The 16,692-nt window shown below is 40.4% G+C and overlaps 1 protein-coding gene across 1 annotated transcript in view; it reads left to right on the forward strand.

Moving 5' to 3' along the window:
* The window catches only part of chs1 (chitin synthase 1), a 32,711-nt gene that overhangs the window by 9,485 nt on the left and 6,534 nt on the right, over positions 1–16,692 (forward strand). Inside the window, exons 3-27 of the mRNA XM_071904856.2 lie at positions 640–825; positions 1,212–1,413; positions 2,118–2,278; positions 3,336–3,411; positions 4,191–4,309; positions 4,489–4,666; positions 5,004–5,100; positions 5,373–5,469; positions 6,490–6,611; positions 6,916–7,011; positions 7,294–7,458; positions 7,584–7,731; positions 8,187–8,252; positions 8,373–8,548; positions 9,015–9,073; positions 9,436–9,636; positions 9,742–9,910; positions 10,361–10,476; positions 12,654–12,833; positions 13,322–13,426; positions 14,001–14,118; positions 14,677–14,758; positions 14,925–15,160; positions 15,797–15,930; positions 16,516–16,597. Of these exons, the coding sequence (XP_071760957.2) occupies positions 640–825; positions 1,212–1,413; positions 2,118–2,278; positions 3,336–3,411; positions 4,191–4,309; positions 4,489–4,666; positions 5,004–5,100; positions 5,373–5,469; positions 6,490–6,611; positions 6,916–7,011; positions 7,294–7,458; positions 7,584–7,731; positions 8,187–8,252; positions 8,373–8,548; positions 9,015–9,073; positions 9,436–9,636; positions 9,742–9,910; positions 10,361–10,476; positions 12,654–12,833; positions 13,322–13,426; positions 14,001–14,118; positions 14,677–14,758; positions 14,925–15,160; positions 15,797–15,930; positions 16,516–16,597 (3,371 nt within the window). The remainder of the gene's footprint in view (positions 1–639; positions 826–1,211; positions 1,414–2,117; positions 2,279–3,335; positions 3,412–4,190; positions 4,310–4,488; positions 4,667–5,003; positions 5,101–5,372; positions 5,470–6,489; positions 6,612–6,915; positions 7,012–7,293; positions 7,459–7,583; positions 7,732–8,186; positions 8,253–8,372; positions 8,549–9,014; positions 9,074–9,435; positions 9,637–9,741; positions 9,911–10,360; positions 10,477–12,653; positions 12,834–13,321; positions 13,427–14,000; positions 14,119–14,676; positions 14,759–14,924; positions 15,161–15,796; positions 15,931–16,515; positions 16,598–16,692) is intronic.

The following is a 16,692-nucleotide window of genomic DNA, read 5'->3' on the forward strand; positions in this document are numbered from 1 at the left end:
ATTGTCCCTGCCTCTCTCTCCTGCTGCCTTTATTGCCTTTCAATTTTTCATCTTTTCATCTTTTTCACTCTCTGCCTGTCCTATTTCACTCTGTCTCTGTCTCTCTCTCTCTCTGATATGAATCATGGGTTTATGGTCACTCATAAAACAGAACTTCCCGAAATATACAGATCCATCCTCGTTAGTTGGAGAGTGAATGATGATAATAAAGCAATAAAGTTTCCTTAACAGTAATCTACAGTAGGAGCTGGAGGCAGGGAGGCGTCAGCAGCTGCCATAAAGTGTCACAATTTTCTTTGCTTTTACATGGAAGCGTTCCTTTACACGAGATGAGAATTGCAGTCAAAACGAATGACGGCAAACAAGCCAAACACAGGGAATCTAACATCATAGTACAAAATCTCAAAATCTATCATGAATATTAGATACCACCTACTTGACCAAAAAGTAACAATTCTTCTGATTTTCTCGGCAATAGCCACCGTGATTTCTCAACTGCTAGAGTAAATTTCTAATGGTGTGAGGTTCAATGTGTGGACCCAAAGACAGTTAGTTCTCAGTGATACCGTTGGTCTTCTGTCTCATCTGTCCAAACCTTCTGCTTGTCTTTAACATATGTTTTGGTCTCTGTCCAATCAGGGCTCGCTCTTGGTGCTGTCAACGCTGTCCAGTCCGTCCTCCATGCGAAGCCCAAAGGAAAGACAGTTTTACATGCTGATGTTGGTGTTCTGCCTGGTCTGTCCCAACTTCCTGGTGTTTATAAAGTCCTTGTGGAGATGTGCCTTCAAGAGCTTTGTTCAACCCAACTTGAGGACCATGGGATTTGTACGTTTTCATAAAACATATTCATTTATTATGTTACCTACTTGGCATTTAATTATGTTACCTTAAGTATGTTATCTTAATCTTATCTTAATCTATATTACTGTAATTACATTTCATGTTACATTTAACATATCACTGATAATTTATAATAAATGTGATTTGTTAGTTATCCAATTTTATAATGCCTATAATACTACCCTGCACATTAGGGCTTGGCAATGTCGGCAAAATATTATAGCACTATATTTTTTCTTATTTTTGAGGTTATAACAATATTTGATGGTAATGAAGTACAAATTCTACTTCGTTTTGCCTGACGGAGACTTTAGGGTCAAAACACAGCATTGAATAAAGTACTAAGAAATGAGCTGTAATCGTTTTTCCAGATCTGTGCCATCGAGTGCCTGGTGTCTCTGGGCACCTCTATCCTGGTGCTGATCGTCATGCCTCAGTTTGACGTGTTGACCAATCTCTTCATCAGCGGAGGAGTCTGCATTGTGTCCTCAATACTGCAGATAGTGTTCAGACTACAGAGAGAGACTTGGAGAATCGTGTTCCCAATTTGCTCGCTCGTTCTCGTAATTACTGGTAACTTTCTATGTGTTTACTTGACTGTCTGTCTGCCAGCCTGTCTGTCTGCCTGTCTCTCTCTTTCTCTTTCTCAACATAACTTAGGCATAGCATCTTCCTGGCTGACTGACTAAGCCTAACAGGCCTTCATGCTCAATTACAAACTGTTGGTTATATCTTTTTTTTTTGGATGACTGTTCATATCTATTCTAAGATCTATATCCAATCGGCATCTCCTCAATTGCCAATCATGTTGGCTCTTTGGCTTTCTTTCCATTGTTCCACTTAATCGTCTTGTTTCCTCCATGCTAACGCTGACTCAGCCAAGCTGCCCTTGGTGTCATAATTAGGCTAAGACATTTAAGATTCACTTATTATCATGGCAACACAAATTCCAATTTGAACATTCAAATACAAGTCGCGTGTAGGTTGCAAGCTTTGGGATCTGATTTTGTACCATATATCCATGTGGTCCAGATCGAAATTGTAAAAATGTGACTCTGCGCAGCTTTTTGCTGCTCACACTGATTTTTAGTTTAGTTTCACTAACCAACTGACAAATTAATTAACCAACTAACTGACTTACTTCTCAACTACCTCACTTATTAACTAGCTTGCTATCAGACTGACTGACAATTGGTCTCTGCCTCCTGGGAGCTACTGCTGTCGTTGTTTCTGGACAGAGGGATTAATTTACAGCTAACTGTCCATCCAACCAACAGGTTACTGCCTCCTGGGAGCTGACTACTATGTCCGTGTGTCATCATTTGTGGACAGACAGCAGGACGACTGTTTTATCTATGTTGGAGTTGGAATTTTCTCTTCGTTCCTAGTCTCTCTCTGCTGGTGGGAAAACCCCCTCCAAGCTACTAACAACATGCAGGTACGCCGCTTTAACTAACCACAATGAATGGAAAGCGTGCCTAATAGAACTGGTCAAACAATAAAGCCTCTTCACACCTGTAATGGTCATGCATACAGTATGTAATCTGTATCTCATTATTTTGTCCACATAAACTGTATTTGTAGGTGAGGTATACAAATCGGGATTGCATCCAATTCACTAACTCTTCACAATACCAATTACCCCAAATGGGTCATACTAATCGCCACAAACTACCACACAGAGCACAAAGTACCACAAAGAACCACAAAGTACCATAGTACATATAGTACTATATATGTACTATAGTACATTTTTTGAGTAACAAAAAAACGTTTTGGATTACTATTACTTGCACTCGATTTTTATAAGTTTTACTCCTGCTTTTAATTACGTTTATTTCTTAAACATAAGAGTGGTGGTATACAAGGAGAACATTCATTTACAGTAAATCACAATGATTTTTGACCTACGTTCCGTGAATCCAGTTGAAAGCTAAGATCAAATCCACTTGTGTTCTGAATATGTAGGTTAAGCGAGGGGACCAGATTAAGGAGAGAGAGAGAGAGAGAGAGAGGGTCACAATCATAAGTCACAACACACAATCCTAAACAAATGCATGTTGCTGCTTTGAAGTGCGAGATCGGCTGAGAAGAAAGTGAAGAAGATGGAAGATATGAGGTTAATCACCAAAGTGGAAAGTACAGGGAGTCCTATGACCTTCAGCACTGTGTCTACAAAGACAGCATTAAAAAACAGAAGGCTTGGGATGTTGTTGCTTCGGCTTCTTGTTATAGCACAATGTCTGCTCAGCCTATTTTCACAGGACATTTCACTTCTGTGTAGTGCAAGGCTGCTGGACCGTGTCCGTTCTGCTTCTGGTCTGAACAAGCCCCAATACTTTTCACACTTTTTCTATGAGGAATATTCCCTAAGAATCTCTGAGTCAATAAATCTCTGTACCCCCCTTCCCACTTTCTTTTCTCTCTCTCTCTCTCTCTCTCTCTCTCTCTCTCTCTCTCTCTCTCTCTCTCTCTCTCTCTCTCTCTCTCTCTAGGAGGTGTTATCAGAACTGGATGGTTTCAGGGACTTTGTGTTTGTCATCACCAGCATACTGAGGATAGTGGTGATAGGTAATCAGCAGCTGTTGTTGTTGTTGTTGTTGTCTGGACATACCCCAGTCAAGACCATGCTGACGAAATTACACTTTACATTTTACATTTTCTACATTTTATTACCAACACCCATCATCACTTGGATGACACTGGCCCCCTTTACACCTGGCATTAACATGCATCCTGGGTGATCGGATTGAAAATCCAGGTGTAAATGCACTCAAGACACATTGAAGATTCGATAACTCAAACCACCTCTAGAGGTGGTCATAGACGCATTTGACCACATTAACAAAGTAGTGTAAATGCAATGTGTCTTCAATCAACATACAGGAATAACGTAAACAGAAGCTTTATAACCATAAACTTCTTCCTCTTGTTACGGACGTAAACTAAGTAAACTAGCAGCCTTCTACTCTGCTGCTGCATGATATGCATGTTGTCTATGACGATCTCTTTTGAAAAATTAGAAAAAGTGCAGACAAAAACTGCATACAAAAGTTTCTCTGCACTTGCTATTCCTAGGATGTATGTGCAGAAGTGACGTGCGTGACAAGAGAAATCCGATCCCAATGTGGATGCATGTGAGGCAGGTGTAAATGTAATCCAGCTATCTGGACAAAATCAAGATGATACAAGATGCATGTTAATGCCAGGGTAAAGGGGGCCGATATGTTATTCCATATTACATTGTAAACATCTAATTTCCCACAGTCACACTGGAGAGCAAACAGATTTCTTTTAACAAGTAGTTATTTCAGAGTTACAAATCTCTATATTTTATTTTATTTTTATAGGAGCAGTGTACCTGATCTACTATGTCCTGATACAGGACTCTATCGTCTGGTCTGACTTTAACTTGCAAAATGATGACTGGGAATTACTGCAAATAGGACTGGTGCTGTTCTTCTTACAGGTAAGAAGGTAGACAGGTAGATAGAAAGACAGGCAGACAGACAGACAGATAGCTAGACAGCTATGGCCTCCTAGACATAACCTCTCCTCTCCTTTCCTCTCCTCTCCTTTCCTCTCCTCTCCTCTCCTCTCCTCCTCCTCTCCTCTCCTCTCCTCTCCTCCTCCTCTCCCTCGTCTCAGGCGTTCTGTTCAGCGTCATGCCATTGGTTTGGAGTGGTGGCCTGTAAGATCCATGCAGTCAGGATGAGTTTCGCTCTGCCAGTATGTTGCACAGGACCTGCAGTGCTGCTGTTGGGACTGATACTGTTCCTAACCCAAGCAAAGGAACTGGATGGAGCAAAGCACACAAGCATCATAGGTGAGTTTATTATCTTAATCTTATCCTAAAACTGAGATTTTTTTCAGCGTTGGTGGAGGTTTGTACTGTAGTAAATTCCACTTAATTAAGTCTACTTTATTATAGAATAAAACATTTATACCCGTAAGTCATGTGGTGAAATGTGAACCGTCAAGTTGCTCATGTTGCCATATTTAGGACGGTAAAGTTATTGTGTTCATTTCATACTGTGGACAGGCAAACACTTACGAACACACATACACAAAGACACTTAATGACTACATCTCATCTCAGCAGACCTGTCAGGTATTAATCAACTAATCATTAATGCCTTTATGTTATGTTTTTGCTTTCCTAGAGTTCTGTGACAGCTTGGTCTACCTGAACAATAAGAACTCCACTCCGCTGGTCTTGTTAGAAATCACCAGGAGTATCTGTCGAACCTCACTCAACAGGTGTGTGTGTGTGTGTGTGTGTGTGTGAGGCAGTCCCATACACTTTGTTGCATCTTGTGTATGTATACGTATGTGGATATGTGTGGATATTCAATATGATTTATATTAAGCTTTCTTACAAATGTGTAAAATATCCTATAACTACATGCTGTATCTATGTAAACTATATACTATAGGTGAGGTCGTTTTTTTAAGCCATAATTTATAGATTCGTACACATTTTATATTTATGATTGCTGGATTGACTGATTGCTTGCTTAATTGATTGACAGCTCCTACATGACATGGCCTTTTTCAATGTTGGCACTGGAGGGAGTGTGTATGTGGTCAGGCTTTGTCACATGTACTTACTACATATGGAAGATCAAGGTATAGACGCACACACACACACGCACACACACACACACACACACACACACACACACACACACACACACACACACCCTCCGTACCCTCCACCTTCATGGTTTTAGGAAGTGTTTTTACTTCAAATATTTACCATAAGGTAAAACGCTAAGCTGATTTCATGCATTCACTTAAAGTCGAGATGAAATTAAAAATGCCTTTTTAACCCTTTTAGATCACATCCCCGGTCATACTGTGCACCTATTTAACAATATATGCAAAAAAAATTTAAAAAAATCAATTTCTTTGTATTCTTATATCAAAATTCAATCATGTTTTCTTCCTTTAAAACAAAATATGCCGTGTGCTTACGTAAGCATGCCCATAACCAATTTCAACCAATAATATCATGACATCCACCCATCAATCAATCTTCAACTTTTAGCGCACAGAGCTAAGATTCATTGGTTAGCTAGCTAGAAACAGGATGGTACTTCGGTGTGTCTTCGGGTGTTATGACACACCCACTTTTCAACGTTCAAATCAAATTCCTCCCAACGTTATGTCCCGCCTGTCTTTCCTGTTTCACTCGGAAATACGTCACGATACGGAAGTTAGATACTCTTGAAATGCCGTTTCATCTCGACTTTAATCTAAAACTCTACCAATACAGCCAGGAGTCAAACATGGTATCACAACATCATACATGGCACATTCTATGACATTTTGGGACCACTGGTAGTTTCATAGATCATATGTCTGTAGAGTGTGTAGAGAGATGGATGTCCATCTCACTGTCTCTCACAGCTAGACAGACAGACAGACAGACAGAAGGACAGACAGACAGACAGACAGACAGACAGACAGACAGACAGAAGGACAGACAGAGGGACAGACAGACAGACAGACAGACAGACAGAAGGACAGACAGAGGGACAGACAGACAGACAGACAGACAGACAGACAGAAGGACAGACAGACAGACAGACAGACAGACAGACAGACTGCTAAATGGCTGTAAATATTTGTCTCTCCACCTTTCAGGTTCAGCGTATAGAAAGAACCTCTCAGCTGTTTGTTCGGCGTCTGTATGAGTCGGCCTTCATCGACCTGTCCCTGCTACTCAACACCAAGATGAAGGTGGCCCGAGCCCGAAACCAAGAGAGGTGAGAGCGACTGTTAAAAACTTCATAATACACAGGATGAAATATGTTTTGGTAGGCTTAGGGTAAGCAGGTGTATGGCGAAACCACACTAGGGCCCCTAAATTGGAGATTTCAAGTGCAGTGACCGCACCTTTAAAACCTCAATTAACTCATTAACTCAAAGTTTTCTTCTGTATAATGGAACATGTATAAGAAGATGGTGGCCTCCATGACATGAAGAATTGAAGTCTTGGTTCTCTAGATTCTAGCTTTGAGAGAACTCTACATGTTCACAAATGTTCCTCTCCTCTCCTCTCCTCTCCAGCCACGATGACTTAGAGAACTGTGTGATCTATCTGTGTGCCACCATGTGGCATGAGACCTATGATGAGATGCTCAAGATCCTCACCTCCATGTTCAGGTTAGAAACACTCTCATTACAGAAACTTAATCCCACCAACCTCACATGCATGTGGGCTCAGTTCTCAAGTTTATGATTCTAAATATTTGCGCCATTAAAAACACTTTGTGTAATGCAATCACAACAGAAATCATGTTCTCTCTTTACTTCATTCTTTCACAAACAAGAAAATGTGAGAAATTACTTTGATGCTTTGATGGTTAGTACAAGAGAACACAAGGCGTGTCTCCAGTAACGGATGGGCGTCTCTAATTTCATCGTCTAATTGTTGCCTTGTTTCAGGTTGGACCGTTATCGAGGCGATCCTAAGGAAAATCATAAGGACTGTTTTGACTTTGAGTGTCACATTTATGTGGACGATTCCTTTATGATTGAAAAGGACTCGGGAAAGAGGCTGGTTAACACGTATGTTAATGACTTGATCCAGGTTGTCATAGAGGTTTATAGGTAAGATTATCTATCTATCTATCTATCTATCTATATGTCTATCTGTCTATCTGTCTGTCTCTCTGTTTATTCCTCTATCCATCCATCATCCATCCATCTAACCGTCCATCCATCCATCCATCCAGGGTGTTTACCAACAAAGAACCAGATGACGTGACGATCACTGAGACTCCCTACGGAGGCAGGCTGATATTCGTTATGCCAGAAGGCAACATGCTCTACATTCACCTGAAAGACAAAGCACTCATCAGGAACAAGAAAAGATGGTCCCAGGTATGGAGGGGTGGGGGGGTGGGGGGGGGGGTGGGGGGAGTGTTTGTGTGAATCCTGAGGGCGTCATGCTCTGCATCCTCCTCAACAACAACCCCAACCTAAATGTTGCACTTCAAAAGCCAAAATAATAACAACAGACAGGATACACTATTGTTATTATAAACTAGATTAACAAACTAGAAGACAACAGCACCAAAAATATCATCAAGTGACCGTAGTCATGAAAATTATCCCTTTTTATATTCTGATAATATATATTTTTCATGGAATTCTCAAGCATCATAACATTAGATTCCATGCTCTTCCTGGTTTTCCCAAACCAGTTTTATTTTGTTTTTACCAAGGTGAATACCTGAAAAGTCAACTGTGTTAAAGTTTCTGCAGGACAGTGATGAGATTCTGATGTACCCATGTCTTCAATGGTTGGTTTCTGTCAAACACACCTTGTTTTTCAGATAATGTACCTGTATTATCTACTGGGCTGGAAGGGCTACATCGTCAAGAACCCCCAGAAGATCACAGTAAGAGCTAAGACTCCGACTGGTGTCTGACTCGTGTGTGTGTGTGTGTGTGTGTGTGTGTGTGTTGTTTTCTGTATAAAATGCATACATGTTAGTGATTTATCTGTGTGTTCTATCCAGCGGCAGAATAACCCATCCAGAACCAGTTTGATCTCTATGGACGGTGAGAGCTTCCTCTTGCCTCAGTATGACAACGACACCAAGAGAAAACACATCTCAGACGACAACACTTACATCATGGCTCTGGACGGAGACACTGACTTCCAACCTAAAGCCTTGATTCTGCTAGTAGACAGGTTAGTTAGACTGACTGACTGATGACAATACTTCTATCATGGCTCTGGATGGAGAGACCCTGTCTTCCATCCTAAATCACTGATAATAGACTATTAATTAATAAATTAACTAGCTATGTAACTACTTCAGTATCTATCTGACTGGCTAATGGAGGACAACATGTATATCATGGCTCTGGATGGAGACACTGACTTTCATCCTAAAGCAGTGATTCTGACTTAATTGATTCTGGTTAATTAACTAATTAAAATAACTGACTGACTGACTGACTTAATGACGATACTTGATGGCCCTCGATGGCCTTCTGAATTTCATCTTTAATCACTGATCTTTATAATGGATAATTCATCAATTAGTTAGTTATATAGTTATAATATCTCGTCAGTTTGTTACTCAGTCAGGCAGTTAGGAAGTTTGTTAGTCAGTTACTAAAAGTACTCATTAAAAACGTATTTTCATTGGCAGGTTGAGGATGTATGACAATGTAGGCGCAGCCTGTGGCAGAATACACCCTACTGGCATGGGTGAGTAAACATTTACGAAATTTTGAATTATCATCATTGACATTTTTATTTCATCTTTATGTTTCCTGCGCCAGTCCAAAGAAATGCAAGTCAGGTGGATTGCAGACTATAAATTGCCTATAAGTGTCAATGTGAGTGTGTTTGTCTGTCTATCTGTGTCTCCCTGCCTTCCACCCAGTGTATGCTGGGATAGGCTCCAGCCCCCCATGATACTTAATACAAATGGTAAAGACAATGAATGATTGTGTATTTTGGCTGCATTCCTTTTCTCCTCCTCTTCTCTTTTTCATTCCTCTCTATCACTCTATCTCTATGACACTCTGGGGCCGCCTGCTTACCAACCTACCTGTCTACCGTCCCAGGTCCCATGGTGTGGTACCAGAAGTTCGAGTACGCAGTCGGACACTGGCTGCAGAAGACAGCGGAGCATGTGTTTGGTTCTGTGCTGTGCAGTCCAGGATGTTTTAGTCTGTTTCGAGGCTCGGCCTTAATGGATGACAATGTAATGAAGAGATATACAACAACCGCAACAAGAGCTGGCGAATATGTGCAATATGATCAAGGTTGGTGACGCACTTCTTTGAACTACTCTTGCCTCTTTACCTCTCTTCTTTTGACTTCATGTCCATTTCTCTCCTTTCTTTTCCTCTGTGTGTGTCCTTTTGTAGGGGAAGATCGCTGGCTGTGTACTTTGTTACTTCAACAAGGATGGCGTGTCGAATATAACGCTGCATCAGATGCATACACCCAGTCACCACAGGAGTTCAAAGAGTTTTATAACCAGAGGCGACGATGGGGACCCTCTACACTCGCGAATACACTGGACCTACTGCACAGGTGAGTAGGTGGAGTTCATCATTGTTGTCATTTATTATCATTGTCAATGATAGTGTAGTAATAGTAGAAGGAGTACCGTTTGTTTGTTTGGTTGGTTGATTGATTGGTTGGTTGGTTCTCTAGTTTCTTGGTTGATTGGTATACAGGGAAAAGGGAATAAGGTATAGGAAATATTACTTTTTAAATGTAAAAAGTAATACATTTGATAACAAAATAATAAAATATAACTTCCAGCACACACAGTTTTACAACTCTTTTAGACGTTCAGATCTTGTACTATGTATTTGGCCTTTATAAGGTATTCTGATCCCATTTCTAATTGTGATTCTAATTCTGATTTTATTTTATTTTCATATCTCCAGGCTGTATAGCCCCAACCAGATGTTTGCTATGATAATATGATATGATTATAAATATTAACTGTTATTATGGTTGTGACTTGAATCCCAGTGGACCAGAGACAGTGAAGAGAAACAGCTCCATCTCCAGGCTTTACATCTTCTACCAGATGTTCACTGTTGGCTCCTCTATCCTCGGACCTGCTTCTGTGTCTCTAATGATAGCAGGTAGGTTCGGTTCTGGTCTATTCCTCTACTATCTGATTTTCACTGTGGGGTCATCTATGCTTGGACTTATGTCCCTAATGATTGCAGAGGGGCTGATTGATTCTTCCCTTCTGCTCTGTTCTGTTCTGTCTATTCTGTTCCATCTTGTCTCATCTCCTCTTATCTGCTCTCCTCTTCTCCTACTTTTTCATTTATCTGTATGTAATTATCGTCTGCGTCATCAATCAGGTCAAATTCCTGCTGCATGTACATGAAGTTGGTGAGTGACAATGATTATTTCGATTTTCTTCTGTCCTCTTTCCTTTTACGTGAACTAGTTGATAGCTGTTTATATAATGCTCTTTTACGTCCCTTACTTTGGGAGGGGAACCTCCTTAGGTTTCCCTCAGCAGTTTGTGAATTGCTTCACTAAGCATTCAGGATACCTACAGTAGCATGACAGGGCTAACAACTGTTGAGTCACGCTAGCAATGATTCAGTTTATGACAGTCGTACAAGGAAATAACCAGTTCATTCCCAGAATGTCTGAGAAAATCCTGGCAGGAAAAGTAAACCAGTCTTTCTTCCCTCAGAAGCTACCTTCAGTGTGGTGCGCCCTTGAGCAGCTGTAACTGTAGCTCCTCTAAAATAAATTGTCCTCTTACTGCTTTATAGAGGAAATGTCAAGTTTATTTATACAGCCCCTCATTATGGTTACAGTCTCAAAGGGTCTGTCTCAAAAAAAAAAAAAAATCCCACAAAATCTTAGGAACAGGGCCTTAGCCAGCCCCCAAATTTTACTGAGGATAATTGAAGTTGGGGTCTGGCGGTACTTGGTATTTTAGGTCTGTAGTGTCCTGTAGTGACCTGGCAGTAGGCCTATCTCAGGAATGCCCATACTAGCACACTTGGCTGTCACTGCTGCATATCGACCGCAAAATATGAAGAATTGGTTATTTTGGATTGCTAATGAAAGATTGGTAGCATTGCTGGCCTTGCTAGCTGTCCTAAATGACTGATATTTTGCATTGGTACTCAGCGGAAATATTTGTATCGACATTTTAAACATACTAACAAGCTAATAGAAACAAAAATCAATTGCTAATTTCTGTCCTAACGATTTAGAAAGCGTTATTTTGTTGGGCATCTACGAGCCGGGGAGGAGCGTACCCAACATGTTGCTCTATACACTGGTTAGTGCGCAACAATGCGCCCATTTTGTCAGATCAAGAAACGCTTAAAAACAAATTTGACTGCTGGAAATCTGAGGACATGTCGTCAGTTGGCTCAGCGGCAGCTACAGCCATGCTTGGGAAGAAACCCTCATCCAGGACAGTCAAGTGTGCAGTGTGTGCCGAGAGTGGGCAAACAAAGATTAAATGTTGATACCAAGTGGAACATAAACAAAATAGACAGAATAAGCACAATAAGCAGAATATTCAGCGCTGGGGTGAACGTCAGGATCTGGCATGGGGACATCAGCACCGTGTTGGTCATCATAAGGCTCATCATAAGGCATACTGGCCAGCTGCAGTCACAGCTTGAAAAGAAAAGAGATAGGAGGTGCACCCAGAAACACAGCAGACACAGCTCACATGCTCAACAGGATGGCACACAAATAGGTTGTTTTAATTCCAATACTGGTGATTTCTGTAGGGCACACAACAGAGAACATCTAGCCCCTATCAAGCATAGTATAGTTCCTTTGACCTATTTCCTCGTTAACGTTAGCTAGCTAAGGTTAATGTAGTGCCACAGTTGGCAACCTTACCTTCTCTCTCTCCAGCTTTCATGTAATGTGTTACAAGTGTCATTAGTGGCCAAGTTCAAGTGGGAAACCATCTGTTTCACAGCTTACCGGCGGTCCGTCCAGCCTGCCCTCTCGGCTCCCTGCCTCACAAAATGTGTTTCAACCAAACTCAAGTGTGCTTTAAAAAAGCCAGTCTAGACATTCTCAAAAACTGACTCACAGATACTAAGTGTTGGATGTTGCAGAATTTTCTACAACTAAATGAAACCAAATCAGAAATAGTCATTTTTATGTGTTCTTTTAGCTTTTATAAAGAGCTTTGTAACTGTGTTTACTATTATCATGATGATCAGGATTATTAAAGCTGTCTATATATCTATCTACCTGCCTCCTGTTGGTCCAGCTACTGCATCTGTACTGTATTTATTCCACTCTCTCTCCCTCTCAGGTGCTTTCCAGTTTGTCTTTAAGATCCCTGGTACACTTTCCATCATCATCTCAGTCATCCCTCCGGTGTTCTACATGCTCGTCTGCTTTATCGCCAAGCCTAACACCCAAATAACCATCGCCGCCATTATGAGTGTGCTGTACGCATTCCTCATGACCGCATCGCTGTTTTCTATCATTGGTGGGTAAAAACACACATGCAACCACATGATTGTCATCAGAGTCTGAGGAGATTTTCTCTGGATTTTTTAATGTTTTATTTGTGAGAGGGGTTGATGGATGTAGGGATGGATGGAGGAGACAGGGAGGGTTTGCTTATAGTGGTCAAACCCAACACCCAAATAGCCATCTCTGCTTCTACTATTGGTTAGGGACGGGACGGTATGGTTATATCACGATATGAGAGAGGAGTGGAGAGGGGCGGAAAGGGAGTGATGGCTTAGTGAGGAGAGGGGGGTGAAGGGGAAGGGGGGTTAAGGGAGGGAAGAGTAGGAGAAAAGAAATAGAAGCAAACTCTCTGAGATACAGTAACATTCTGTGACTTCATGTTGTCTCACAAAATGTCGTTTTTATTTCCTAACTTTGCATGACATGTTGTCTTGCCCCCAAACATCCCAAACACACACACACACACACACACACACACACACACACACACACTCTTTCTAGGTGATATGGTGATACAGGGCACCTTCCTGACCCCCACTGGCGTCTTTTTGGTTTCAATGACAATCATGTACCTGGTGACAGCATTACTACACCCAGAGGAGTTTGGTATGATTATATTATCATTATATATTATTATATCATGTTTTCATGTTATGTTATGTTATGTTATGTTATGTTATGTTATGTTATGTTATGTTATGTTATGTTATGTTATGTTATAATAGTGTTATGTTAGTGTTATGTTATGTTATGTTATGCATGATAGTGTTATGTTATGTTATGCATGATAGTGTTATGTTAGTGTTATGTTATGATAGTGTTATGTTATGATAGTGTTATGTCATGTCATGTCATGTCATGTCATGTCATGTCATGTTATGTTATGTTATGTTATGTTATGTTATGTTATGTTATGTTATGTCAGTGTTATGTTATGTTATGTTATGATAGTTTTATGTCATGTCATGTCATGTCATGTCATGCCATGTTATGTTATGTTATGTTATGTTATGTCATGTCATGTCATGTCATGTCATGTCATGTCATGTCATGTCATGTCATGTCATGTCATGTCATGCCATGCCATGTCATGTCATGTCATGTCATGTTATGTTATGTTATGATAGTGTTATGTTATGTTATCTTATGTTATCTTATGTTATGTTATTTTCTCCACCAGGGATGATTATCTATGGTCTGATGTACTTCATCTGTATTCCCAGCGGGTACCTTCTGCTGACCATCTACTCACTGGTTAACATGCACATAGTGTCCTGGGGCACCAGGGAATCCAACAAGTAATACATTACATTATTGTCATTATTAGTAGGAGCAGGAGAAATAGTAGGAGGAAGAAGTATACAAAGTAGTTGGAGGAAGAGCGGTAACATAAAGTAGCAGTATGGAGCAGTAGTGGTGGTGGAAGTGTTACTATTATCCAGTAATTTGATATTTTAAATGTCATTTAAAATATTATATATAATATAAATTTTAATTTAAAATGACTTTAAGTATGGATTCACAGGTCAGCATGCACACAATGTCTTTGAATAGGAACATCTAATCAGTAATATAAATAAAGTATTTCATCATTTAAATCTGATAAATTTGATGGTCATATAGAGTTAGAGCAGAGTGAATCTGTTGTGAACCAACTATTCACTGATTCAGTAGATACATTGTGAGCAGGGGCTTTTGTGCCATTTTGCATCCCCAATTGAAGTAAGAATTTAGTTTATAAAATTGAGGGTCTCATCAATTTTATCTAATTTTTTTTATCCATTTATCTAACAGTCTATCCATCTGTCTGTCTGTTGTTCAACCTGTCTATGTTTTTCTGTCTGTCTGTCTGTCAGGGGAGAAGGAGAAGTGAAGAAATCCCAGAATGTTCTGTGTGACAAAAACTGTAAACTCTGCTGCTGGGACATGAAGATACAGGTACTGTTAGATAGATAGATAGATAGATAGATAGATAGATAGATAGATAGATAGATAGATAGATAGATTGATTGATTGATAGATGAGTGCTATACAAAGACAGATGCAGCAGATCACCATGCTATTCTACTGTTCCTTCTCATCTCTCGATTCTATTCCTCTATAGGTAACCCAGGAAACAGAGAATCTGATGATTCAGCAGATCACTAGCCAGCTTGCACAGCAAGCCTCTTCCGTTCCCATCACCAACCAGGAAGTAATTCCACAGACAGCCCCAAAGCTGGAGGCTCAGTCCGGACCGGACACCACCAAAGAAGAGGCTGGGGGAGGGGCTAAAAACCCTCCAACAGACAGAAAGAAAGGACAAGGGGAAAGAGACAAGGACTTGGCTTCTATTGGGAGGTATTCTTTCTTTCTTTCTTTCTTTCTTTCTTTCTTTCTTTCTTTCTTTCTTTCTTTCTTTCTATGATTCTGTCTATCATTCAGTTATTCAGTCAGTCAGAAAGTTATTCAATCAAGTCAAGTCAGTCTGTCATTCATGTTGTCATCTCTCATACAAAGTTTACCCACACACACACACACACACACACACACACACATAAACACACCTACACATAATTCTAACATTAAACATAATATGCCCCCTTTTCAAAAGTGAGGTCCAACCAAGTGTCACCCGGTTTGAAAAGGGGGCATATTATGTTTAATGTGTTTAACACAAAAAATAGCACAGTAGTTCAAGAATAGAATGGAGGAGGAACCATTTCTCCACACAGCTGAACTGACAGGCTGTAACACTGATTTGTGAAGACTGTGTGTTTTGTATGCAGTGAGAGTGGTACCAGTGATAAAAAAAGAAATGTTAAAATGTTCTTGATATTTAGTGGTAAAATATCTATCCTAATTTTAGGATTTGTGAATTTGTTCATTTCTTGTGTGTGTGTGTGTGTGTGTGTGTGTGTGTGTGTGTGCGCGTGTGTGCGTGTGTGTGTGCGTGTGTGTGTGTGTGTGTGCATGTGCGTGTGCGTGTGTGTGCAGTGAGAGTGTTGTCAGTGTTGGAAAACAGAGGATATCACAGAGCACATACGATGAAGATGATGATGATGAGGAGGAGGAGGATGACGATTACCATTTCCTTGACCTGGAGGACAGGCTGGAGCTTCCTGCCAGTGGTGAGAGGCACAAAATGCAGTGTTTGGGATTAAAGCTACAATATACAGCTTTTCTTCTTGAAAGGCAGGAAGGGTATTGTTGGCCCCTCCTCCCCCTCCCCCTCCGTTGGTCAAGTTCTTTCAACACTTGTCACTCGTCTTGATGAGCTGTCAACCTTGAAATGGCATCTAGTCTCATGATGAAAAAGTGAATGGGCCATGGATCTATCTTTATTTGCGTATTTGTTCATTAGCCACAAGCAGTATCTCAGAATCTACTGGCCCATTTTGATGAAGTTTGAGTGAATGATGCCTCTTGCCTCTGAAATCCAGTATTTACAAAATTGCACTGATTTGATTAAGGGAGTGCAGGGATGTGGCAATGGGAAAAAACAAACATATTTCCTGCCTTGCTTGAGCTGTCATGTAATGTTATACATAATATGCAATTCATCACAAGACGTTTTTCAAGAAGACCTGTACGGAAACACATGAAGAAGCCTGTTAACTCTTTTTGTTCTTTAATCATGATGATGATGATAGTGTGTGTGTGTGTGTGTGTGTGTGTGTGTGTCTGCGTGCGCTTGCCTCTGTGTATGTATGTAGACTGGGTGCAACCGGTGAAAGAAGAGTTTTTGAAGAAGCTGACCTACGCTAACCTGAAGAGAAACCTACAAGAACAAATTCGGTAAGTGCTTAATGTTTGGCATTAAGTTAATCAATTTTGGGAAATTTTGATGTTTTATTAAAATTTTTTCCTCACCAGTCTCTTGTCACAATATG

The sequence above is a fragment of the Centroberyx gerrardi genome, chromosome 1, assembly GCF_048128805.1.
Source record: "Centroberyx gerrardi isolate f3 chromosome 1, fCenGer3.hap1.cur.20231027, whole genome shotgun sequence".
Taxonomy (NCBI): Eukaryota; Metazoa; Chordata; class Actinopteri; order Beryciformes; family Berycidae; genus Centroberyx; species Centroberyx gerrardi.